Here is a 27,366-nt window from a genome sequence, read left to right as displayed (position 1 = left end):
GAGAGAATGCCAGGGACCCCTATTTGAAGAGAGAATGCCAGGGACCCCCATTTTAAGAGAGAATGCCAGGGACCCCCATTTGAAGAGATAATGCCAGGGACCCCCATTTGAAGAGATAATGCCAGGGACCCCCATGAGAAGATTAGCACGGCCAGTGATTCTCAATCATTTTCATTCCAAGGACCCCCAGTTTGACATGCATTAGGCTGCTACGGACCCCCATTGACTCTGGGAACCCCAATTTATATTGTAAAAAATATATATATCAATGTGTACAAATGGAACCAAATGGACGCACTGGTACATTTGGTTCCACAGGGGACCCCCTGGAAGTCCCCCAAGGACCCTGGGCCCTGCCCGTCTGAGAAGCAGTATATGTATATATGTATTGTATATACTAAATAAAAAAACCCAAAAAAGAGCTCTATAAAAGCAAAGATAGGCTATAGAAGTAGATAAAACATTAGGTTTGATAACTGAACTTGTGTAATATCTGTATGTTTAGCTTAGATAAAACATTAGGTTTGGTAACTTAACTTGTGTAATATCTGTATGTTTAGCTTCTAATCAATCCCAAATGATGATAATATGAATCAACCAACCACCACCAGGTGCTAAATAATGATAACCATCATAATTAGCATGAGGTCTCCATAACAACAGCATACATAGGAGGGCCCTAGCATTAGCATTAGCATTAGCAGCTAGTAGCATATCGTCTCCTCTGTGTCACTGTGTGGCTGCTAGCGTTAGCCCGGCTAGCATCATGCTAGCATGCCGACAAGCTTTATTATGATTGCATTAACAATGATAATAATATTAATGACAACGACATTAACACACTAACTATGAATAAAAAGCCACAGCGACAAAACACAGGACGTGCAAATTAAAACACACTTCAGTGTGCTGCTAGCATAACATGCTAACACAGCTCGAGATGTCATGATACATACACAAGCTGAATTAAACCTTACACAAGTGACGTCACGGCGTGTTAAAAGGCTCGTGGTGCTGATATAACCACAGTATGATATATAATGTGTTAAAGTGTGTCGCTAAAAGAGTCGCTTTATGCGTGAATTAATGTAATAGTTTGAATTAGAGACTGAGAGACACTCACCATGAGGGTTTCCTTCCTTCCTTTTCCTTCCTTCCAGAAACTACTGCCACTCACTGGGATGCCAGGTCCTGCTGCACCGCGCGGGATATACGTATAGAGACACGGCTCCGAGGTTGCCACGTCTGTCTGCTTATTGTAAGCAAGTGTAGTTGTTTATTTGATCTTGTTTTTAAAGTGTAGTTGTTTATTTTGGTCTTGTTTCTAAAGTGTAGTTGTTTATTTGGTCTTGTTTCTAAAGTGTAGTTGTTTATTTGGTCTTGTTTCTAAAGTGTAGTTGTTTATTTGGTCTTGTTTCTAAAGTGTAGTTGTTTATTTGGTCTTGTTTCTAAAGTGTAGTTGTTTATTTTAGGCTTGTTTCTAAAGTGTAGTTGTTTATTTGGTCTTGTTTATAAAGTGTAGTTGTTTATTTGGTCTTGTTTCTAAAGTGTAGTTGTTTATTTGGTCTTGTTTCTAAAGTGTAGTTGTTTATTTGGTCTTGTTTCTAAAGTGTAGTTGTTTATTTGGTCTTGTTTCTAAAGTGTAGTTGTTTATTTTGGGCTTGTTTCTAAAGTGTAGTTGTTTATTTGGTCTTGTTTCTAAAGTGTAGTTGTTTATTTGGTCTTGTTTCTAAAGTGTAGTTGTTTATTTTGGGCTTGTTTCTAAAGTGTAGTTGTTTATTTGGTCTTGTTTCTAAAGTGTAGTTGTTTATTTGGTCTTGTTTCTAAAGTGTAGTTGTTTATTTTGGGCTTGTTTCTAAAGTGTAGTTGTTTATTTGGTCTTGTTTCTAAAGTGTAGTTGTTTATTTGGTCTTGTTTCTAAAGTGTAGTTGTTTATTTGGTCTTGTTTCTAAAGTGTAGTTGTTTATTTGGTCTTGTTTCTAAAGTGTAGTTGTTTATTTGGTCTTGTTTCTAAAGTGTAGTTGTTTATTTGGGCTTGTTTCTAAAGTGTAGTTGTTTATTTGGGCTTGTTTCTAAAGTGTTGTTGTTTATTTGGTCTTGTTTCTAAAGTGTAGTTGTTTATTTGGTCTTGTTTCTAAAGTGTAGTTGTTTATTTGGGCTTGTTTTTAAAAGTGTAGTTGTTTATTTTGGGCTTGTTTCTTTTACATCTGGCAACACTGCTTACAGAACGTACTAGAAACAACTGCCAGGTTCTTCTGAGGACAACAGAAGGTTCTATAAGCCGCAAATTAGTTTTACCACTTCGGCTATTTGGAAATAGCTGATTGATTGATTGATTGATTGATTGATTGATTGATTGATTGATTGATTGATTGATTGATTGATTGATTGATTGATTGATTGATTGATTGATTGAAATGTTATTCACAGTACACCAGTACAGTTCAAACGAAATACAAAAACTGCTACTGAGGATATAATATATATTATCAATCAATCAATCAATCAATCAATCAATCAATCAATCAATCAATCAATCAATCAATCAATCAATCAATCAATCAATCAATCAATCAGCTATCTCCAAATAGCCGAAGTGGTCAAACTAATTTGCGGCTTATAGAACCTTCTGTTGTCCTCAGAAGAACCTGGCAGTTGTTTCTAGTACGTTCTGTACGCAGTGTTGCCAGATGTAAAGAAACAAGCCCAGAATAAACAACTACACTTTAGAAACAAGACCAAATAAACAACTACACTTTAGAAACAAGACCAAATAAACAACTACACTTTAGAAACGAGACCAAATAAACAACTACACTTTAGAAACAAGACCAAATAAACAACTACACTTTAGAAACAAGACCAAATAAACAACTACACTTTAGAAACAAGACCAAATAAACAACTACACTTTAGAAACAAGACCAAATAAACAACTACACTTTAGAAACAAGACCAAATAAACAACTACACTTTAGAAACAAGCCCAAAATAAACAACTACACTTTAGAAACAAGACCAAATAAACAACTACACTTTAGAAACAAGACCAAATAAACAACTACACTTTAGAAACAAGACCAAATAAACAACTACACTTTAGAAACAAGACCAAATAAACAACTACACTTTAGAAACAAGCCCAAATAAACAACTACACTTTAGAAACAAGCCCAAATAAACAACTACACTTTTAAAAACAAGACAAAATAAACAACTACACTTTAGAAACAAGACCAAATAAACAACTACACTTTAGAAACAAGCCCAAATAAACAACTACACTTTTAAAAACAAGACCAAATAAACAACTACACTTTAGAAACGAGACCAAATAAACAACTACACTTTAGAAACAAGACCAAATAAACAACTACACTTTAGAAACAAGACCAAATAAACAACTACACTTTAGAAACAAGACCAAATAAACAACTACACTTTAGAAACGAGACCAAATAAACAACTACACTTTAGAAACAAGACCAAATAAACAACTACACTTTAGAAACAAGACCAAATAAACAACTACACTTTAGAAACGAGACCAAATAAACAACTACACTTTAGAAACAAGACCAAATAAACAACTACACTTTAGAAACAAGACCAAATAAACAACTACACTTTAGAAACGAGACCAAATAAACAACTACACTTTAGAAACAAGACCAAATAAACAACTACACTTTAGAAACAAGACCAAATAAACAACTACACTTTAGAAACAAGACCAAATAAACAACTACACTTTAGAAACAAGACCAAATAAACAACTACACTTTAGAAACAAGACCAAATAAACAACTACACTTTAGAAACAAGCCCAAATAAACAACTACACTTTAGAAACAAGACCAAATAAACAACTACACTTTAGAAACGAGACCAAATAAACAACTACACTTTAGAAACAAGACCAAATAAACAACTACACTTTAGAAACAAGACCAAATAAACAACTACACTTTAGAAACAAGCCCAAATAAACAACTACACTTTAGAAACAAGCCCAAATAAACAACTACACTTTTAAAAACAAGACAAAATAAACAACTACACTTTAGAAACAAGACCAAATAAACAACTACACTTTAGAAACAAGCCCAAAATAAACAACTACACTTTAGAAACAAGCCCAAATAAACAACTACACTTTTAAAAACAAGACAAAATAAACAACTACACTTTAGAAACAAGACCAAATAAACAACTACACTTTAGAAACAAGACCAAATAAACAACTACACTTTAGAAACAAGACCAAATAAACAACTACACTTTAGAAACAAGACCAAATAAACAACTACACTTTAGAAACAAGCCCAAATAAACAACTACACTTTAGAAACAAGACCAAAAAAACAACTACACTTTAGAAACGAGACCAAATAAACAACTACACTTTAGAAACAAGACCAAATAAACAACTACACTTTAGAAACAAGACCAAATAAACAACTACACTTTAGAAACAAGCCCAAATAAACAACTACACTTTAGAAACAAGCCCAAATAAACAACTACACTTTTAAAAACAAGACAAAATAAACAACTACACTTTAGAAACAAGACCAAATAAACAACTACACTTTAGAAACAAGCCCAAAATAAACAACTACACTTTAGAAACAAGCCCAAATAAACAACTACACTTTAGAAACAAGACCAGAAGAATTTCCACTTTAAATTGGCCATTTAAAAACAATATATAGGCCTATATGAATAGAGGGTATGCGCATGCTTAAAGTGAATGAATATGAATAGAGGGTAAATGTGCATTCTTAAAGTGAATGAATATGAATAGAGGGTAAATGCGCATGCTTAAAGTGAATGAATATGAATAGAGGGTACGTATGCGCATGCTTAAAGTGAATGAATATGAATAGAGGGTAAATGCGCATGCTTAAAGTGAATGAATATGAATAGAGGGTAAATGCGCATGCTTAAAGTGAATGAATATGAATAGAGTGTAAATGCGCATGCTTAAAGTGAATGAATATGAATAGAGGGTACGTATGCGCATGCTTAAAGTCAATGAATATGAATAGAGGGTAAATGCGCATGCTTAAAGTGAATGAATATGAATAGAGGGTAAATGTGCATGCTTAAAGTGAATGAATATGAATAGAGGGTACGTATGCGCATGCTTAAAGTGAATGAATATGAATAGAGGGTAAATGCGCATGCTTAAAGTGAATGAATATGAATAGAGGGTAAATGTGCATGCTTAAAGTGAATGAATATGAATAGAGGGTAAATGCGCATGCTTAAAGTGAATGAATATGAATAGAGGGTAAATGTGCATGCTTAAAGTGAATGAATATGAATAGAGGGTAAATGCGCATGCTTAAAGTGAATGAATATGAATAGAGGGTAAATGTGCATGCTTAAAGTGAATGAATATGAATAGAGGGTAAATGCGCATGCTTAAAGTGAATGAATATGAATAGAGGGTAAATGCGCATGCTTAAAGTGAATGAATATGAATAGAGGGTAAATGTGCATGCTTAAAGTGAATGAATATGAATAGAGGGTAAATGTGCATTCTTAAAGTGAATGAATATGAATAGAGGGTAAATGTGCATGCTTAAAGTGAATGAATATGAATAGAGGGTAAATGTGCATTCTTAAAGTGAATGAATATGAATAGAGGGTAAATGCGCATGCTTAAAGTGAATGAATATGAATAGAGGGTAAATGTGCATTCTTAAAGTGAATGAATATGAATAGAGGGTAAATGCGCATTCTTAAAGTGAATGAATATGAATAGAGGGTAAATGCGCATGCTTAAAGTGAATGATTATGAATAGAGGCTAAATGCGCATGCTTAAAGTGAATGAATATGAATAGAGGCTAAATGCGCATGCTTAAAGTGAATGAATATGAATAGAGGGTAAATGCGCATGCTTAAAGTGAATGAATATGAATAGAGGGTATGCGCATGCTTAAAGTGAATGAATATGAATAGAGGGTAAATGCGCATGCTTAAAGTGAATGAATATGAATAGAGGGTAAATGTGCATGCTTAAAGTGAATGAATATGAATAGAGGGTAAATGTGCATTCTTAAAGTGAATGAATATGAATAGAGGGTATGTGCATGCTTAAAGTGAATGAATATGAATAGAGGGTAAATGCGCATGCTTAAAGTGAATGAATATGAATAGAGGGTATGCGCATGCTTAAAGTGAATGAATATGAATAGAGGGTAAATGCGCATGCTTAAAGTGAATGAATATGAATAGAGGGTAAATGTGCATTCTTAAAGTGAATGAATATGAATAGAGGGTATGTGCATGCTTAAAGTGAATGAATATGAATAGAGGGTATGTGCATGCTTAAAGTGAATGATTATGAATAGAGGGTAAATGCGCATGCTTAAAGTGAATGAATATGAATAGAGGGTATGTGCATGCTTAAAGTGAATGATTATGAATAGAGGGTAAATGCGCATGCTTAAAGTGAATGAATATGAATAGAGGGTAAATGCGCATGCTTAAAGTGAATGAATATGAATAGAGGGTAAATGTGCATGCTTAAAGTGAATGAATATGAATAGAGGGTAAATGCGCATGCTTAAAGTGAATGAATATGAATAGAGGGTAAATGTGCATGCTTAAAGTGAATGAATATGAATAGAGGGTAAATGTGCATGCTTAAAGTGAATGAATATGAATAGAGGGTAAATGTGCATGCTTAAAGTGAATGAATATGAATAGAGCGTAAATGCGCATGCTTAAAGTGAATGAATATGAATAGAGGGTAAATGCGCATGCTTAAAGTGAATGAATATGAATAGAGGGTAAATGTGCATGCTTAAAGTGAATGAATATGAATAGAGGGTAAATGCGCATGCTTAAAGTGAATGAATATGAATAGAGGGTAAATGCGCATGCTTAAAGTGAATGAATATGAATAGAGGGTAAATGCGCATGCTTAAAGTGAATGAATATGAATAGAGGTTAAATGCGCATGCTTAAAGTGAATGAATATGAATAGAGGGTAAATGCGCATTCTTAAAGTGAATGAATATGAATAGAGGGTAAATGCGCATGCTTAAAGTGAATGAATATGAATAGAGGGTAAATGCGCATGCTTAAAGTGAATGAATATGAATAGAGGGTAAATGCGCATTCTTAAAGTGAATGAATAGAGGGTAAATGCGCATGCTTAAAGTGAATGAATATGAATAGAGGGTAAATGCGCATGCTTAAAGTGAATGAATATGAATAGAGGGTAAATGTGCATGCTTAAAGTGAATGATTATGAATAGAGGTTAAATGCGCATTCTTAAAGTGAATGAATATGAATAGAGGGTATGCGCATGCTTAAAGTGAATGAATATGAATAGAGGGTAAATGTGCATGCTTAAAGTGAATGAATATGAATAGAGGGTAAATGCGCATGCTTAAAGTGAATGAATATGAATAGAGGGTAAATGCGCATGCTTAAAGTGAATGAATATGAATAGAGGGTAAATGCGCATGCTGTACTTATTTTTTTAAATGTAGTGTATTATATTATCCGTGCTTCTTGTAGTTGTATATATATACACTTGTGTATTAAAGCTTACTGATTTTATGTCAAACACATCTCGACAAGATGACAATAAGATATAATAAGAAGTGTGTAGTTGTAAGTTGATTAGCGGTATTCTGTGGTCACTTTGGTCCAAAAACCGTGACAGCTGTTCCGCCATTTGAGGCTTACGCAGAAAAACATCAAATCTGTGCCCGTATTGCTGGACCAATGATGACGAAATGACCATATTTCTTACGTCATCATTTAGAGCTAGTCATACACATACACACCACGTACTCTGGTCCCAGTAGATCAGGCACAATTTGCTATTTTATTTTTTACTGATTATGTATATAGTATACGTATGACGAGCTCTAAATGATGACGTAAGAAATATGGTCATTTCGTCATCATTGGTCCAGCAAAACAGGCACAAATGTGATGTTTTTCTGCGTAAGCCTCGAATGGCGGAACAGCTGTCACGACGAAGGAGACAGGGCGAACACATTACTTGCGCGCTCTGCTTGCGCAAGTAAATATGGTTTGTTTTAACAAACCACAGATTTCTTACATTATAACATTAATTACGGCTCAATGTGCAATATTAGGCTAAATGTAAGCTTTGCTGCCATCAGGTGGTGACAACGGTATCAACACGCAGGGATTTGCTTGCAGAACTAATTAATGTATAAACAGTTATTATAATTAATGTTTATATTACAAATATTAATCCGACTGAAGCAGAAGTAATAATAAATGTACAGTAAAAACTCCGTTTATTTGTTCTATAACATAAACTGTGCCGCAGTGACGCGCATGCGCCGTGAACCAGCCGACGTTGAGAGCTTGTAGATCGGCTACGAATCGACATCACGAGTCACGTGACTGTTTCGGGGCTAGCCAGATAGCTAAATTAAGCTAAGCTAAGCTAAACTATCTAGCTTCTTACGTTAATTATGATGTAAAACTAAAACAGGTTCTGTATTTGTTGTAAAACTTTCTTTATGTTTATGTTAATATTCTCCTGTCCTTTAGAACAACAATGAAACACCTTAAAACACCAATAATATCCATAAAGATACAAAGGAAGCTAATAATAGCTCAAACTAACGCAAACTGCGCATGCTCGGTAAGTCAACAGAGGCTGCATGCAACTGTACGACGGTGACGTCACGCTCCGAAAACAGCCGAGGACGATCGGATATTTTCGACCACGGCGCAGGCGCAGAAACCGATTCGATAGGTCACAGATTTCAACGTAACGCACCGGAATTCTTGACATGAGTTTTTAAACGTACGTTTACATAGACATTGCCTTGCCAGAGCAAAAATGGAACAAAACAATTAAGATAAAACAATGTAGGCCTATGTACGAATAAATATTGAATATAAATAGGAATAAAGTCACGGTGTAAACAGAGCTGTGTTACATTATTAACACTTTGAGTATACTATCTTGTGAAACTATATAAAAACGTTGTGCATTTTCTGTCAGAGATAGTTATACCATTCTGACCTGAGATCAGATTCATACGAGGTTTCCACTGGACACACACACACACACACACACACACACACACACACACACACACACACACACACACACACACACACACACACACACACACACACACACACACACACTGGTCTGATTAATACTTAAAAAAGTACACAGTTGGTTATAGTTATAGGTACTGTAGGAACATGATCGGCCTGTTATAGCGCCACCATGAGGCTGATTTGAATTATTTTCAGTGGCATTTCCTCCTTGGCCTAGTGGGATTGTGTGTGCATATTCACATTGCACGCCATGTGTTCACGATTTGAGGCATTCTGTTCAAACAGAACCGATCCTGCAAACCTTGGAAGGCAATCCTAGCCAATGGGGATGGAATATGGGGAAGCGGACATATAGGTCCGTGTTGATCACATGACTGTAGAGATAGTGTATACCGATTTGCGTGAGGCATGGATAAAATGTGTACGAGTAACGTAATAAAATGTGTTTAGCCAAAATGGGCCTCATGGTGGCGCCGTTCTGAAGAGTTTAGGGCAGAGGTTCGTCGTTGGCATCCTAGGGGGGGGGGGGGTGCTGAGATTGGCATCGGCCGGGCCAACGGTGCCGGAGATTAGCTGGTAACAGACGGACAGACACACACGGACACACGGACGGACGGAGTGTAGAACATACTCTCTCCCATGCCTTCGGCCTGGTGGAGACAAACATACTCTCTCCCATGCCTTCGGCCTGGTGGAGACAAACATAGTCTCTCCCCATGCCTTCAGCCTGGTGGAGACAAACATACTCTCTACCCATGCCTTCGGCCTGGTGGAGACAAACATACTCTCTCCCCATGCCTTCGGCCTGGTGGAGACAAACATACTCTCTCCCCATGCCTTCGGCCTGGTGGAGACAATAAAACATATTCTCTCCTCATGCCTTCGGCCTGTTGGAGACAACAAAAACTACAATTAAACAATTCAAATATGAACCTGTGGCCTTAACAGACAACCTCTGCGTGTCTCCACTGTCCGAGTAGCTCAGTCGGTAGAGCTTTCGATCGCCTTTTGGTCCACAATTCCCAAATTACTATCCCTATCTCTAACACTAACCTAAAAATAATCGCAAGCACGGGAGCAGTGCATGTTCGCCAACCTTAATGCATGTTCGGACTAACGGGACTTCGGACTAACGGGACTTCGGATCCCAAGTTCTTAACACAAGTATCGGTGCAGTGTCATTACCACACGCCAAGTCACGCAGTCAGAGCAATGGGGTGTCGGAATTATGGACACACCGGCGCTGAGTTCATTGTGCAACATTTTGCAGAACAAAAACGGTCGTTGCCTCCCCAACTAAACATGTCTGCACACACGTTTAGTTGCATCGAGTTAAGAAAAAAACGTTTGGTTGTTGGTGCGTCAATCTGGAATCGGAATAATTGAAGAAGGAAGGTTACGTAGGTAACCACGGCTATGTGAGCGATATAGCGCTACAAGACCATGTACAGTAGCAGCAGACTGCTCTAGTTGTGTACAGTAGCAGCAGACAGGCCCTAGTTGTGGATCTTGATAGCTTTCTCCAGGTAGGAGCAACGGGCTCTCTTCGGAGCTTTGTTGAGGTGGTCCAGGCCGAGCCACGGACGGTTCGGGTTGCTCGGCTGCGGCGCAAAGTTATTCAGGACGACCTCGTACTCGTCCTCGGTGATGTAGTGAGGACGATTCATCGTCACGACGGCAAACCTGAACCTCTGGAACTCTTTCTCCTGGACGTCCAGCGTGCTCTGGATTCTCCGCATCACCTCGCGGAACGACTCGCCCTGTCGGACGCGGAGCAGGAAGGGCACGCCGAAGGTGGAGGAGACGTCCTTGTGGAAGTGAGCGACGGGAATCAGCATCTCGCCGTCCATGTCCAAGTTCACCTGGTCCTGTGGGATCTCCTCTATCCTGAAGATGCGGCTGGCGCGATTGGCGTACCCACACTCCAGGAAGACCAGGAGCTTATCCTCCTGGTGCACTCCCGTGATTTTAAAGCTCACTATCTCCAGTAGCCGGAGTTTCACGGAGCCTCTGTCAGAGAGATCAACGGACTTCCTACACTCGTCGAGCAGGTCACGCACGTAGCCTTGCTTGTGAGGGTACAGGGTGAGCTCCTCCTCCCTGAACTGGCTGTTGAGCCAAACGGTCTTGAAACTCCTCCTGTTCTCAAAGTCCACTATGCTCATCTTCAGCTGTTGGTAGTAGAGTTTCTGAGGATGTGGCTTGCAATAGTGCAGCATTTCTCGTAGCGTTCCCTCGTACGTGTGTCTGAGAGGGTAGCCCGGTCCGTCCCTGTAACTGCAGCACTTGAAGAACTGCAGCATCATGGCGTCCGCGTTTAGCCTCAGAGCCACAGCCTTCACCACCTCGGCGTAGCTCATGCGGTTGGAGAGCGTGATCGCGACGCCGGGGTCACTGGGGTCGTTCTTGTCGCAGAAGACGACGTCCACTCGGTTGTACACGTCCTGGAAGTAGTCCTTGGCCGTGGGCAGCCGACAGCCGTCCATCTCTGGCTCGTCCTTCTGGAAGACCAGGATGATCCCGTCTATTAGCTTCTCCACGGCCGCGTCCAGAGAAACGTCGTAGTTGCGTATCTGCTCCGTCAGGTTGGGCTTCACTTCCTCGTAGACGAGGAGGCTCGTCTCCGGCTGAAACCCGGCTCTCTCACACATGAGCGGCAACAGGTCTCGTATTCTGCAGGATAAAGACGTGTAGGTATGTCCGCAATAATTTAAGCTTACGGTTTTGGGATCATACATCTTCAAGAACAACATGATGTCATGGTCTTTGTCGTACTTGGGTAAAGTGACCCCGCTGGCGGAAATCTCTGGATCCACCGTCTCCAGGAAGATCGTCCAGCAGTTGTCGTTGTCGCTCATGCTGACGATGGACTTGCCGCGGTCTGCCTCGTAGTCGAGCATGGTGGGCCGGTTGGTGCCATTGTTCCGGGCCTGCATGGGCCACAGCCTCATCTGGTCCGGCTTTAGACGCATGGTGTGGGAAAGGTTCTGGACGAACTGCTGCAGCACACAGGTCTTCAGCACCTTGAACAAGTTGTACTTGGCCTTCTCGTCGTCATGCAGGTCGTTGCCCTGGTGACCACAGAACTGCTCCTCTCTCACTATGTTGACCATCATGTAGAGATGTGCTTCCTGCCAATCCTTCCTCCTCTGCTCCTCTGCCCTCATCTCCTCCTGCAGACGTTCCACCAGCTGCTGGGGAATGTCCGACTGCGTCAGCGGCTGTAGGACCTCGCCGAGCTTGGACTGGCGGACGTACACCAACATGTAGGCGCTGGAGCAGTGGCGGACCGAGAGGTCTTCATCGTGGCCGCCGTAGTTGTGTTCGACAGCTTCCTCCTTGCTGCACCGAGACACGACGTCGTCGTCAAACTTGCACCAGTCGCCGTCCCCTTTGGGGTTGAGGCAAACCACGTAGTGTCCTCCGTGGTTGTCCCCGCTGTGCACCAGCACCGCGTGCAGGATGTAGTCGGCCGGGTCCTCCGAGTCGGCATTCTGGAGAAACTCGTCCAGGCAGAGCTGCTCCGGGAACTCCAACCTGTCGTTGATCTTTTGGTTTTGGTCTGTCTGCGGGTCGTACATGAACCTCATCAGCTGCAGGTGCAGAATGGGAGGGAAGGTCAGAAACTTCACCCCCTTCTCCGCTTCCTGCAGGCCGTGCTCTCCTGCGTCATATTTGTTGTCTCCGTCCAACTGTTCTGTTGCCACGTAGTCTTTGAAAGACTCAAAGAGGTTCTTCTTTCCTTTGATGCTGAGCTGGATATCATAGTAGTCCTCTATCCTCTCCGAACCGTAGTCGACATGCTTACACTGAATGTATGACACCATCTTCCCTCTGAAGAGCTTGGGGATGGTCCCCTCGACACAAGTGCCTTTCATTTTGTTTTCTACGTTGTCCAGAAGCACTCTGCACAACTCCTGAACGTCGTGTTGCATAAAGTTGTCTAGCGTCTCCCAGCCGAAGGACTTTGTGAGTTTCTTGGTGCTGACGGGCTTGTCGCTGTGCTGCAGCTCGTAGAAGACCCTCTGCAGGGCGAGAGGGATGCTCTTGGATGAATCGTCGCCCTCCGTGGGCATCATGTAGACGGCCCGTCTCAGCTGGTTGCTGAAGAACAGCGTCTCCAGCAGGCTGTTCATGTAGCAGGTCGCTCCCTGGTTCTTCAGGCCCACGTAGCCCGTGTGTTTCTTGGAGTCCCAGTCCACTCCGTGTGGGGCGTCCGCCTGGACGTGGACCTCGAAGGTGATGTTGTCGTCGTCGACGAAGCCCCGCTCTGGGTCGGTCATGTCGCCCCAGGACACCGTGCTGCCCCTGTCGTTGATCTTGTGGAAGAACAGGTGGCTGAGCCCGTGGCTATACGACTTCTCCTCGTCTCTGTGGTTGATGATCCTCAGCGTGGCCGCGGCGTGGCACGACCACGTGGTGGACTCGGACTCGCCGTTGCACTGCAGGAAGAAGCCCATCTGGTCCTGGCCGGTCCGGCTGTCTTTGCTGAAGTGCGGAATCACCAGGATCTTCCAGGGGAGGTTCCTGACGAAGAAGGCCGAGCTCAGCACCACCTCGTTCCTCCGGCTGAAGCGGTCGACCACAAAGCGGAAGGTGGCCTCGGACCTCCAGGTGTCAACGTGCACAGAGTCCGTCACGCTGCTGCTCTGTATAATGTGCATAATGTTCCCATTGATCTCTGGGTGGACCGACACCCTGGGAGAGGGCTCCTCTAGGGCCCTAGCATCCAGTGCCAAATCCTCAGGTTCCATGTGCTTATCACCGCCGGCTTTCTGATTCATTTTCTGCGTGGGAGGATGGTTCATGGTAGTGGTATCTTTACTCCTCTTGACCTCGTCCAAGTGAGGTTAGCTAGGTTGCTGACGGGTAAGGTTAGCTGGGTTGCTGACGGGGATCGGAGCTCGCAGAGGTGGGTTAGAGGACGACAGGTGGAGCCTCGTCAGCCTAGCCTGCTCTATCACTACCTCGGCATACAATCGTCTTTGCATCAAAGCAACCCTAACGGGAATAGGCATGAGGTGCTGTGGTTCCCAGATGCATGTCTACTGGTCTGTGAAGAAACGTTCCCTGTTATAGACCGTACTCCAGTCGGCAGCTCATGTGTATTTGGTATGTTGAGCAAAAAGGGCCAAAACACCATATATACTTCCCACGGTGACGTATCAGAGTACGGTATGACGACAGCCTCGTACGACGAACGCTGTGTCAGTAGAGCCATCCCAGCCGCAGACTGTTTGAGATGCTGCCGCATGGGAAACGTTTTCGCAGTCTCAAAGCCACACAGAGTAGACTGCAAAAAAGCTTGTAGACTTATTTACCCAAACAATCAGATACGTCAACAAACTGATAAGAACCAGAGCGAATTAGGGAAAAGGAGAATGATAGCCCCCCCCCCCCCCCCGTACCTTCACACTATTAAGCTCGAATTGCACCTTTATGAAAAAAGACATTTGTTGTATATTTATGGAACGTATAGGCTACTGTGAAGTTGTTCACACAAAGTTGATCTAACTTCGAACGGGGAACCGCAAGGCTCGATCCCTGTGGGCTCCCCCAGAGTTAGTGTCCAAGTGTCCTTGAGCAAGACTCTGAACCCCTGATTGCTCCTGATGTGCAGGTTGGTTGGTGCCTTGCATGATTTCCTCTGTCATCGGTGTGTGAATGTGTGTGTGTGTGTGTGTGTGTGTGTGTGTGTGAATGGGTGAATGTAATGCACAATCAATGTAAAGCACCTGACAATGAGTAAGGCGCTGGTAAATGGTGCATTTATATAGCGCCTTTATCCAAGGCTCTATAGAAATGCACCATTTACCATTTAACTTTGTTACTACAGGGAGAATATGCACATGGACATGATACTCTTTTTTTTACTCTTTGTTTACACTCTATATCCTATCCCTCTGTGTGCTGTTTTATTATATAAATGCTGCCGCATTGTCTGAAGGAAGCCAAACAAAAATAAGTTTTACTCTTATGTAGGCCTACACGAGATGTGACAATAAAGTACAACCTTGACCCTCGAACTGAACTAAACGAGTTAATTCACGCACAGCGACCTCTCCTGGGAGCGGCCGGCGCTCTGTGGATGTGGTCCAGCAGCAGCCAGGGCTGGCTCACGTTACCGGGCTGTGCCTTAAAGTCCTTCAGGTCCACCTCGTACTCGTCCGCGTCGATGTAGCGATGCGGTTTGTTGTCGGTCGCGATGGCGAACCTGAACCTCTCGAACTCTGCGTCCCGGACGTCCAGCGTGATCTGGATCCTCCGCCTCACCTCGCGGAACGCCGCGCCCTGTCGGACCCTGAGCAGGAAGGGCACGCCGAAGGTCCGCACGTCCTTGTGGTAGTGAGCGACGGGAACCAGCATCTCGTCGTCTCCGCTGACGTCCAGCTGGTCCACGGGGACCTCCTCCACGCGGAAGGTCCCGAGGGCGTACAGACACTCCAGCAGCTCGTCCTCCCCGTGCACCTGGACGATGTTGTGGTTGAGGATCTCCAACAGCCGGAGCGTCTCAGAACCCTTTTTGATGACGGAGAGGTCGACGGTCTTCTTGCACTCGTCCAGCAGGTCCCGCACGCAGCCGTGCTTGGGCGGGTGGAGGGTGATGTCCTCCTCCCCGAACTGGCCGTTGAGCCAAACGACCCTGAAGCTCCTCCTGTTCTCCGAGTCCGCCGCCGCGATCTGGACCTTCAGCCGTCGGTAGTGGAGCCGTGGCTTGCGATTCTGCAGCAGTTCTCGTAGCGTTCCCTTGTAGTTGTGTCTAATGGCGGTCCACGTGGGACCGTCGCCCACGTAGCCCAGCTGCAGCAGCACGGGGTCCATGTTCAGCCTCTGAGCCACTGCCTTCACCACCTCGGCGTAGCTCATGCGTTTTGAGAGCGTGACCGCGACGCCGGGGTCACTGGGGTCGTTATTGTCCCAGAACGTGACATTCACTCGGTCGTACACGTCCTGGAAGTAGTCCTTGGCCGTGGGCAGCCGACCGCCGTCCTTCTCAGGCTCGTCCTTCTGGAAGACCAGGATGAGCGCGTCGTCGTTTGGATCGTACACCACGTTGTCCAGAGGAGCGTCATAGTTGTAGATCCGCTTCGATTCGTTGGGCTTCACCTCCTCGTAGACGACGAGGCTTGTCTCCCGCTCGAACCGTGCTCTCTCACACATGAGCGGCAGCAGGTCTCGCATGGTGCAGGACGTAGCGGTCTTGTGGACACATCCACAGTATGTCAACGTTCTGCTTTGGGGATCGTACATCTTCAAGAACAACATGACGTCGTGGTCTTTGTCGTACTTGGGTAAGGTGTTGCCGCTGGTGGCCGTCTCTTGATCCACCGTCTCCAGGAATACGGTCCAGTCGTTGTCGACGGACTTGTAGTTGTCGATGGACTTGCCGTGGTCAGCCTCATAGTCGAGCATGGTGGGCCGCTTGGTGCCGTTGCTCCGGTACCGCATGGGCCACAGCCTCATCTGGTCCGGTTTGAGACGCATGGTGTGGGAAAGGTTCTGGAGGAACTGCTCCAGCGTGGAGGTCTTTGGCTCCCTGACCTCGCTGTAGTGCACCTTCTCGTCGTCATACAGGTCGTTGCCCTGGTGATCACAGAACTGCTCCTCTGTCACTATCCTGACCGTCATGTTGAGTTGCTCCTTCTGCCACCGCTTCCACATCTGCTCCTCTGCCCTCGTCTCCTTCTGCAGACGTTCCACCAGCTGCCGGGGGATGTCCGACTCCGTCAGCGGCTGGAGGACCTCGCCGAGCTTGGACTGGCGGACGTACACCAACATGTAGGCGCTGGAGCAGTGGCGGACCGAGAGGTCATCGTGGCCACCGTAGTTGTGTTCGACAGCTTCCTCCTTGGTGCACCGAGACACGACGTCGTCGTCAAACTTGCACCAGTCGCCGTCCCCTTTGGGGTTGAGGCAAACCACGTAGTGTCCTCCGTGGTTGTCCCCGCTGTGCACCAGCACCGCGTGCAGGATGTAGTCGGCCGGGTCCTCCGAGTCGGCCTTCTGGAGAAACTCGTCCAGGCAGAGCTGCTCCGGGAACTCCAACCTGTCGTTGATCTTTTGGTTTTGGTCGGTCTGCGGGTCGTACATGAACCTCATCAGATGCAGGTGCAGAATGGGAGGGAAGGTCAGAAACTTCACCCCCTTCTCCGCTTCCTGCAGGCCGTGCTCTCCTGCGTCATATTTGTTGTCTGCATCCAACTGTTCTGTTGCCACGTAGTCTTTGAAAGACTCAAAGAGGTTCTTCTTTCCTTTGATGCTGAGCTGGATATCATAGTAGTCCTCTATCCTCTCTGAACCGTAGTCGACATGCTTACACTGGATGTATGACACCATCTTCCCTCTGAAGAGCTTGGGGATGGTCCCCTCGACACAAGTGCCTTTCATGTTATTCTCGACGGTGTCCAGCAGAATTCTGCACATCTCCTGCACGTCTTGTTGCATGAAGCTGTCTATCGTGTCCCAGCCGAAGGACTCTGTGAGTTTCTTGGTGCTGACGGGCTTGTCGCTGTGCTGCAGCTGGTAGAAGACCCTCTGCAGGGCGAGAGGGATGCTCTTGCCCTCCGTGGGCATCATGTAGACGGCCCGTCTCAGCTGGTTGCTGAAGAACAGCGTCTCCAGCAGGCTGTTCATGTAGCAGGTCGCTCCCTGGTTCTTCAGGCCCACGTAGCCCGTGTGTTTCTTGGAGTCCCAGCCCACCCCATGCGGGGCGTCGGCCCGGATTAAGACCTCAAAGATGACCTCGTCGTCCTCGATGAATCCCCTCCCAGGGTCGAGCGCGCTGGCCCAAGGCATGAAGTCGGGGTATCCGCGGTCGTTCTCCTTGTGATAAAAGACGTAGCTGAGCGTGCGGCGGACGCTCTTCTCGCCGTCTCTGCGGTTGACCACCGTCATGGCGGCCGTGGCGTGGCACCACCACGGAGCAGAGGAGGAGGAGCCCGAGCCTGGGCAGCACTGCAGGTAGAAGCCGACGGATCGCGATCCCGAGAATTGCCTGGCGGGGGTCACCATCATCCTCCAGAGGAGGCCGCGGACCAGGCAGGGCGGGCTCAGCACGACCTCCGTGAGCCGGCTGAAATGTTCCACCGTGAAGCCAAACGTCGCCTCCTGCCGGCAGCTGGTGGTGTCGTCGAGCTCCCCGACGTCCGCGGCCGCTTCCCCGCAGGACGGCGGGTCGCTCGGGGGTCTCGGTGGGTCGTCCGCGTCACAGTCGTCCACGTCACAGTCGTCCGTCTCCATTGGCTCGCCATCGCAGAGCCGTCGCTCGCAGACTTTCGCAGAGTCGTCGCGAGGGTCCATGTTGGCCAACGGTCCACCGTCTGTGGTGTCTTTGTGTCCTTTCGTGACCTCGTCCAGGTCAAGAAGAGGTGAGCCGGGCGAGAGGTCGGGCTGCCGATGGGGGCTCGCAGGGTGCGGGGGTGAGCCGGGCGACAGGTCGAGCCTCTGCAGTTCGGCTTGTTCTGCGATGACTCCGGTGCACAAATCTCCTCGCATGTCACCGAGTAGGGGCTGGTTTAAAAATATGGCACTGGGTTGAGGATCTGTATCTATAAGAAGATCTCTTGATGGTGTTTCGCTGTGGCTAAAGATATAATGTCAGACGTATGACATATTAGCAACGTAAATTACATCACGCCAGCTCACGTACGTAGCTCAAGTGTGACGTAGACATTCCCTTAAAAGGAGCTCAGGTCTGCTTAATGCATGGAAGTAGGATCCCCCTTCTGAGACAGACCAAAACATGCTATGAAAGCAATTTAAAGCAATGACGTCACTTTTTCGTTACACTGATTGGCTGAAGGGGTTGTCTGTCTCTCTTCCGCGTCAGTCGTCCGCGGAGGTGGAGCTTAATTTCCATCCACCAGCTGTCTAAAAACCCGGAAAAAGAAGCTGCGTACAGCTTCTTCTGTCCGCGGCTGTCGGTCGTTTTGCGCTTAGGTGTGGAAACAGTGTAGAGGGAGCTTCTCAGCCCTACTGGAACTGGGATGAGTCTGGGCACACTTGAGCAGACAGGCACGGCCAAAGGAAGCTGACGCCCAACGTCTTTTCCGGGTTTTTTAGACAGCTGGTGGATGGAAAAGAAGCTCCGCCCACACGGCAGACTGCCGCGTCGTCAAGATTCCCGGAAAAGCTTCCCCCAGCTGCAACCTGCCGCGTGGGCGGAGCTTCTTTTTCATCCACCAGCTGTCTAAAAAAAATGGAAATGACGCAAAACACAGCTTCTTCTGTCGGGCATGGAAGTTCAAGTGTGCCCAGCCTGGATGTATTTCTGTTGCAGTATCGATACGATTCTACTTTATTAGTAAACGCAACACTGAGTACTTTAGTATCGATACTTCTACTTTATTATTAACACAACACTGAGTACTTTAGTATCGATACTTCTACTTTATTAGTAAACACAACACTGAGTACTTTAGTATCGATACTTCTACTTTATTAGTAAACACAACACTGAGTACTTTAGTATCGATACTAGGCCTACTACTTTATTAGTAAACACAACAGTACTTGCTCCACCTCTGTTGCTGACTAATACAGTATTTAATGTAATCAAAGTAAAAGACTGATCTGAGTTCCTCCTCCCGTACTGTAGGGGGCGCCCTGCTGTTGTTTCTCTTTAAGGTCAGGGCGGGGACGCCCCCTTCCGTCTCTCGACCGCTGTTGCCATGTCTGCTTATTATAAGCGGCTTTGGGCTTGTTTCTTCCTGTAGAGTTGCTTGTAAATAAATATTTATTGGTAGAGTTTTTTTAGGGTCTTGTTTGTATTTGGTCTTAATTGTTTCCTATTGTTGTTTAAACATTAGGTTCTCAAATATTCCCCCTGGCCTGAATTCGTATACGTTGGGTTGGGTTCGGACCCCCATCTGAAAACACTCACCAGGCTAGCAGGGACCCCCGCGGCCCCGCCTGGAATCTGTACAACAATGTGTGTATTTAATTAAAAGTCAAATAGCATCGATGTACAAGTAAAGTGTGTCTTTCTACGTGTTGTGAGCTTGTAGATCTGCTGATGATGATGACTGATGTTTTGTTTTCTCGTTTTGTGTTTTGTTGTTTTTGTTCTTTGTTGTCTTGTTCCTGTTAACTGTATTGTCCTGTCTGTCTTTGTTTTTGTTTTATGTTATGTTTGTTTGTTTTTGTTTTGTTTTCTTGTTTTCCCCCCCCCCCTTCTGTTTATTTGTTGTATTATTTTACCATTTATCTGTTAGAAGGGTAGACACTATAAGCTTAGGCTTCAGCCTACACCTTTTTGGTCAATGTTTCTTTTGCAAAAAAAGAAGCAGGCACTGTATTGATTTGTTATAATGACCAAAATAAATAAACTCTCTCATTTTCAAATTTCAGTCCAATGACCGCTTGTTTCTCTCGCGACATCTGGCAACAACACAGATAGCAAAAAAGAAAACAGCAGCGACGTGTCAAAGAAGATACTTTATTCACACAGTTTGTTATTGTTATTATTATAATAATATGACGTTAGACAGTACAATATATTGTATTTAAACTACTAGACTGTCAGTAGACAACAGTAGTGTTTATTGTATTTAAACATGTGTAAACACAGTGCTCTGTGCTAAAGAATAAGATACTCAGTATTATTGGATCACAATATTTACCATATGGATGTGACTGCATCTCTTCAGTGGTGTAAGTATAGTACTTCTTTACCCGAGTATTTCCTATTCCACTACTTTTACTTCCATACTATATATCTCAGAGGAAAATATTGTACTTTTACTCAACCCAGATTTGGCTCAAACAATTTGGGTTATAAATTAATTTCTCTCCTGCCAGAATAAAAAAATGTGGAACGCCTTACGCCCTACCAACAGCCGTTAAGAAATGTCGCAGACTATTACAATCAAAGCTGCTCTGGGTAGGCTCTCAAGGTAGTCCCTTGTTTGTGCCGAATCTGGGTTGCACATGGTTTGTTGAACTCCCTCCCTGTGTGTGTGTGTGTGTGTGTGTGCGTGTATGTACGTAACGTGCGTGCACACGTACACGTGTGTGTGTGTGTGTGTGCACGTGCGTGCGTACACGTGTGCGTGTGTGTTCAGACTAAACTATGGATGAAGAGGAAGGAGAGGATTCAGGACGTGAGGCCCGTCTTAGATCAGTGAACTCTGACCTCCAGACTCACGTGAACTTCTTCAACAGAACCGGCTCCGACGTCGCCAGCTGGTGGCTGGACTTTAACGGACGTCCGGTCAGTTATGGAGACATCGGACCTGGACGCGTTCTCCACATGACCACCTATCTGAGTATGTGACCTTAATTTATACTAAACTATAGTTTTATTCTCCACATGACCACCTATCTGAGTATGTGACCTTAATTTATACTAAACTATAGTTTTATTCTCCACATGACCACCTATCTGAGTATGTTACTTTAATTTATACTAAACTATAGTTTTATTCTCCACATGACCACCTATCTGAGTATGTTACTTTAATTTATACTAAACTATAGTTTTATTCTCCACATGACCACCTATCTGAGTATGTTACCTTAATTTATACTAAACTATAGTTTTATTCTCCACATGACCACCTATCTGAGTATGTTACCTTAATTTATACTAAACTATAGTTTTATTCTCCACATGACCACCTATCTGAGTATGTTACCTTAATTTATACTAAACTATAGTTTTATTCTCCACATGACCACCTATCTGAGTATGTTACTTTAATTTATACTAAACTATAGTTTTATTCTCCACATGACCACCTATCTGAGTATGTTACTTTAATTTATACTAAACTATAGTTTTATTCTCCACATGACCACCTATCTGAGTATGTTACTTTAATTTATACTAAACTATAGTTTTATTCTCCACATGACCACCTATCTGAGTATGTTACTTTAATTTATACTAAACTATAGTTTTATTCTACACATGACCACCTATCTGAGTATGTTACTTTAATTTATACTAAACTATAGTTTTATTCTCCACATGACCACCTATCTGAGTATGTTACTTTAATTTATACTAAACTATAGTTTTATTCTCCACATGACCACCTATCTGAGTATGTTACTTTAATTTATACTAAACTATAGTTTTATTCTCCACATGACCACCTATCTGAGTATGTTACCTTAATTTATACTAAACTATAGTTTTATTCTCCACATGACCACCTATCTGAGTATGTTACCTTAATTTATACTAAACTATAGTTTTATTCTCCACATGACCACCTATCTGAGTATGTTACTTTAATTTATACTAAACTATAGTTTTATTCTCCACATGACCACCTATCTGAGTATGTTACTTTAATTTATACTAAACTATAGTTTTATTCTACACATGACCTCCTATCTGAGTATATATACACATGACCTTAATATATACTAAACTATAGTTTTATTCTCCACATGACCACCTATCTGAGTATGTTACTTTAATTTATACTAAACTATAGTTTTATTCTACACATGACCTCCTATCTGAGTATATATACACGTGACCTTAATTTATACTAAACTATAGTTTTATTCTACACATGAACACCTATCTGAGTATATATACACGTGACCTTAATTTATACTAAACTATTATTCTACACATGACCTCCTATCTGAGTATATATATGTGACCTTAATTTATACTAAACTATAGTTTTATTCTACACATGACCTCCTATCTGAGTATATATACACGTGACCTTAATTTATACTAAACTATTATTCTACACATGACCTCCTATCTGAGTATATATATGTGACCTTAATTTATACTAAACTATTATTCTACACATGACCTCCTATCTGAGTATATATACACGTGACCTTAATTTATACTAAACTATTATTCTACACATGACCTCCTATCTGAGTATATATATGTGACCTTAATTTATACTAAACTAGATAGTTTTATTCTACACATGATCTATCTGAGTATATAGAGCGTCGCAGTCCCTCCCTCTTTCAGAACAACGAGCGGCCCAGGAAATTAATCGCAATGCATTTTTCCCCATAGGCATTTCTTAAATTATTTATTTAAAGACCTTTTAAGCGTCGTACGAAGCCAACTCTTGTCGTGACAAATCATGACAACACACACACACAATATTTTGGACCAAACAAATAATTACAAAGAAGAAAAACAACAAAAAATGTGTTGTAAATGTGTTGTAACCCTTCTATGTTTTGAGACGATCAAAGAATTAGAAAAGTAATTACTTTTTGTAATTATTAGTTTGGTCCAAAAACCATGTTTTTACTCACAGCTCATCCATGGGTGTTCCGAGCGTCTCGAAACGGAGCCAGACTGTTGGTGAACGGTAGAGATGTCTACATGCCTACAGCTACGCTACGCTGGAACGACCACGGTCACCCAGAACACCTCCCAGTGGACATCACCTCACCAGGTCAGTACCAGGTCACCTAGAACACCTCCCAGTGGACTTCACCTCACCAGGTCAGTACCAGGTCACCTAGTACACCTCCCTGTGGACTTCACCTCACCAGGTCAGTAGTAGTAGTAGTAACTCGTGCGTTAATTCGTGCGTGCGTGGAAACCAGTTCCACTGGTCGCTTGCAGAAAGGTTTACAGACAAAGAAGGACGGACAGAACTGTTATCTTTTGACTGACGAAGAGCTGGCGATATTTATATGCCAGAATAGGCTGTGGAACAAACAAGTCCACAGCAGCAGGCTATAATGCCGGTTTTAGCGTGCCCTCCGAAGTTCCGAACCATCAGGATAATTTATTTATTTTTATCATCACCAACCAGACATTGTTATTTCTGCAAACGGCATATAACAAATATAACCTCTAAAACAACATTTAGTCTACATGTTGATGCCATGTCTTCCGCCGTAGCCTGAAAACCCACCTTTTCAGACTCCATCATGGCCCATAGCACTTACCCTAACCCCTTAGATAGCATTTCTGTAGACTTAGATAGCATTTGACACAGACTTATAGCATGTTATGTAGACAGCACTATAATTGTATTGTATATAGTCATAGCACGCCATAGTACATATGTATAGCATAGTAGTAAATATGTATAGTTTATATGTATAGTGTATGTATAGTTTCATTATATAGATATTCCACGGTTACCTTCTTAGCTTACGCATGTTTCATGATAAATGCTTTTATGTGATGTATTCCCATGCTTTTGTTCTTGCTTAAATGTAAGTCGCTCTGGATTAAGAGCGTCTGCTAAATGCCTAAATTGTAAATTGTAAATTGTAAAACAACATTTAGTCTACATGTTGATGCTGTGAGTACATTCGTAATGTAAGTTTGCCTACATGTGGAAGTAGTTGGAATGCAAATTGACCCATTAGCATGAACAACACACCTCCATCCGGGAGGGAGGTGTGAACTTCACTGCTTGCGGGGGAGAAAGGGTGACGGCGGTCATTTGGGCAAAAAAGAGCAGATATAATAGGTATAAGTATGCCTAGAATCATATTTATAGCTATCTAGCTATATATCTGGTGTTGTGTTCATAGCAGACTCCTCACTCAAATGTGCTCTTGCAGTTTGGGCAACTCCAAAGCAAACTCCACATGTCCCAACATTTTATTTACCTGCCATAGTGTCAACCTTTTCCTTCAGCCAATTCACCCGTTATCACTGTATTAAATATGCAAAATCAACCGTTATGTCTGCCTGTCTGTCTGTCTCAGTGTACTCCCTGAGGGACAGCTGTCTCATGGCGGTCAGAGAGCTGGTGAAGGACGAGGACTTCAGACTTCTGGACATTCCAGCGGCTCTAAGACACGAGCTGAGACGACCTCCTGACCTAATGAGAGATCTGCAGGAGCTGACCCCCCATCTAACCTCTGACCTCTGACCCCCCATCTAACCTCCTGACTGACTACAGACCTTAGCTCAAATCTTCGCTTCTGGGGGGGTCCCTGGAACAACATATCTTCAGATGGGGGTCCCTGGAACAACATATCTTCAGATGGGGGTCCCTGGAACAACATATTTTCAGATGGGGGTCCCTGGAACAACATATTTTCAGATGGGGGGTCGGCGGCCAAATCCAGATATTTTTGGGGGACCTTGATATGAAAAAGGTTGAGCACCACTGACAGAAACATGGGGTTTAACTTTAACCCTGTGAAAACCACTGACATAGAAACATGACATAGAAACATGGGTTTTTTTCCAGAAAACTATGTAGGATTTAGAAGACATTTGTAGAATTGTCCTCGGGTCAAAATGGGCTAGACGCTTTCTGGCGCATATATGATGTGCCCTAACGCCCTATAACCACCAGAGGTCGCCATGCAACTCCTTGGGTCCAAACGGTCGTTAAACCGTCTTGACCCTTTGGTGTGGTTTGGCCTTTACCCTGCTTCTTCATTGTGCCTTATTGGCTATGTCATCAGCCTATCAGAATGCTACATTCCATGGCCTCGGCCTATCAGAATGCTTGTTACACTCCGTGTCCTCGCTGGCCTATCGGAATGCTTGATATTTCATAATCCTGTACAATGTACAATATATTTCATAAAGCTACAGAATGCATGTCTCTGGAGTGTCTGTACAATTCATCTGATGTCACATAATACAATAAATATGAACCATTCTTCATCTACGGTCAGGTTTATAATATGAACCATTCTTCATCAACAGTCAGGTTTATAAATATGAACCATTCTTCATCTACGGTCAGGTTTATAATATGAACCATTCTTCATCAACAGTCAGGTTTATAAATATGAACCATTCTTCATCTACGGTCAGGTTTATAAATATGAACCATTCTTCATCTACGGTCAGGTTTTAAATATGAACCATTCTTCATCAACGGTCAGGTTTATAATATGAACCATTCTTCATCTACGGTCAGGTTTTAAATATGAACCATTCTTCATCAACGGTCAGGTTTATAATATGAACCATTCTTCATCTACAGTCAGGTTTATAAATATGAACCATTCTTTATCTACAGTCAGGTTTATAAATATGAACCATTCTTCATATACGGTCAGGTTTATAAATATGAACCATTCTTCATCTACGGTCAGGTTTATAAATATGAACCATTCTTCATCTACGGTCAGGTTTATAATATGAACCATTCTTCATCAACGGTCAGGTTTATAAATATGAACCATTCTTTATCTACGGTCAGGTTTATAAATATGAACCATTCTTCATCAACAGTCAGGTTTATAATATGAACCATTCTTCATCAACGGTCAGGTTTATAAATATGAACCATTCTTCATCTACAGTCAGGTTTATAATATGAACCATTCTTCATCAACAGTCAGGTTTATAAATATGAACCATTCTTCATCTACAGTCAGGTTTATAATATGAACCATTCTTCATCTACAGTCAGGTTTATAAATATGAACCATCCTTCATCTACAGTCAGGTTTATAATATGAACCATTCTTCATCAACAGTCAGGTTTATAAATATGAACCATTCTTCATCTACAGTCAGGTTTATAATATGAACCATTCTTCATCTACGGTCAGGTTTATAAATATGAACCATTCTTCATCTACAGTCAGGTTTATAAATATGAACCATTCTTCATCTACAGTCAGGTTTATAAATATGAACCATTCTTCATCTACAGTCAGGTTTATAAATATGAACCATTCTTCATCTACAGTCAGGTTTATAAATATGAACCATTCTTCATCAACAGTCAGGTTTATAAATATGAACCATTCTTCATCTACAGTCAGGTTTATACATATGAACCATTCTTCATCAACAGTCAGGTTTATAAATATGAACCATTCTTCATCAACGGTCAGGTTTATAATATGAACCATTCTTCATCTACGGTCAGGTTTATAATATGAACCATTCTTCATCTACGGTCAGGTTTATAATATGAACCATTCTTCATCAACAGTCAGGTTTATAAATATGAACCATTCTTCATCTACGGTCAGGTTTATAATGTGAACCATTCTTCATCAACAGTCAGGTTTATAAATATGAACCATTCTTCATCTACAGTCAGGTTTATAAATATGAACCATTCTTCATCAACAGTCAGGTTTATAATATGAACCATTCTTCATCAACAGTCAGGTTTATAAATATGAACCATTCTTCATCAACGGTCAGGTTTATAATATGAACCATTCTTCATCTACGGTCAGGTTTATAATATGAACCATTCTTCATCTACGGTCAGGTTTATAATATGAACCATTCTTCATCAACAGTCAGGTTTATAAATATGAACCATTCTTCATCTACGGTCAGGTTTATAATGTGAACCATTCTTCATCAACAGTCAGGTTTATAATATGA

At 42.9% G+C, this 27,366-nt stretch overlaps 3 protein-coding genes across 4 annotated transcripts; 1 reads left to right on the top strand and 2 right to left on the bottom strand.

The window, feature by feature from the left end:
- Positions 1-10,579: 10,579 nt before the first annotated feature.
- Positions 10,580-13,696, bottom strand: LOC310863880 (ubiquitin carboxyl-terminal hydrolase 7-like; the record flags this gene model as incomplete). The annotated part of the gene is made up of 1 exon (XM_083772395.1): positions 10,580-13,696. The coding sequence occupies exon 1, from the start codon at positions 13,541-13,543 to the stop codon at positions 10,580-10,582; it is 2,964 nt and encodes a 987-aa protein (XP_083628521.1). The 5' UTR covers positions 13,544-13,696.
- Positions 13,697-15,128: 1,432 nt separating this feature from the next.
- LOC310856438 (ubiquitin carboxyl-terminal hydrolase 7-like) lies at positions 15,129-17,852 on the bottom strand (the record flags this gene model as incomplete). The annotated part of the gene is made up of 1 exon (XM_083761870.1): positions 15,129-17,852. The coding sequence occupies exon 1, from the start codon at positions 17,715-17,717 to the stop codon at positions 15,129-15,131; it is 2,589 nt and encodes an 862-aa protein (XP_083617996.1). The 5' UTR covers positions 17,718-17,852.
- Positions 17,853-20,482: 2,630 nt separating this feature from the next.
- Positions 20,483-25,650, top strand: vhll (von Hippel-Lindau tumor suppressor like). 2 transcript variants are annotated; one of them, XM_083784809.1, is made up of 4 exons: positions 20,483-20,531; positions 21,146-21,349; positions 23,339-23,479; positions 24,756-25,650. In XM_083784809.1, exons 2-4 carry the CDS (start codon positions 21,154-21,156, stop codon positions 24,920-24,922), a joined length of 504 nt encoding a protein of 167 aa, XP_083640935.1. In that variant the 5' UTR covers positions 20,483-20,531; positions 21,146-21,153; the 3' UTR covers positions 24,923-25,650. The 2 variants fall into 2 exon arrangements, with proteins under 2 accessions (XP_083640935.1, XP_083640934.1); XM_083784808.1 differs by having other exon boundaries at positions 20,491-20,735.
- The last annotated feature ends 1,716 nt before the right edge of the window (positions 25,651-27,366 follow it).

Source organism: Protomyctophum parallelum (assembly GCF_964188405.1).
Source record: "Protomyctophum parallelum genome assembly, chromosome: 1".
Taxonomy (NCBI): Eukaryota; Metazoa; Chordata; class Actinopteri; order Myctophiformes; family Myctophidae; genus Protomyctophum; species Protomyctophum parallelum.
This window is presented reverse-complemented; position numbering and strand designations above follow the sequence as displayed.

What these genes read in the sequence shown, in the direction of transcription:
- vhll (XM_083784809.1), top strand. Translation starts at nt 21,154, where the DNA reads ATGGATGAAGAGGAAGGAGAGGATTCAGGACGTGAGGCCCGTCTTAGA. An exon ending in CCACATGACCACCTATCTGA is followed by an intron (nt 21,350 to 23,338) that starts GTATGTGACCTT and finishes TTTTACTCACAG; the next exon opens with CTCATCCATGGGTGTTCCGA. An exon ending in AGTGGACATCACCTCACCAG is followed by an intron (nt 23,480 to 24,755) that starts GTCAGTACCAGG and finishes TGTCTGTCTCAG; the next exon opens with TGTACTCCCTGAGGGACAGC.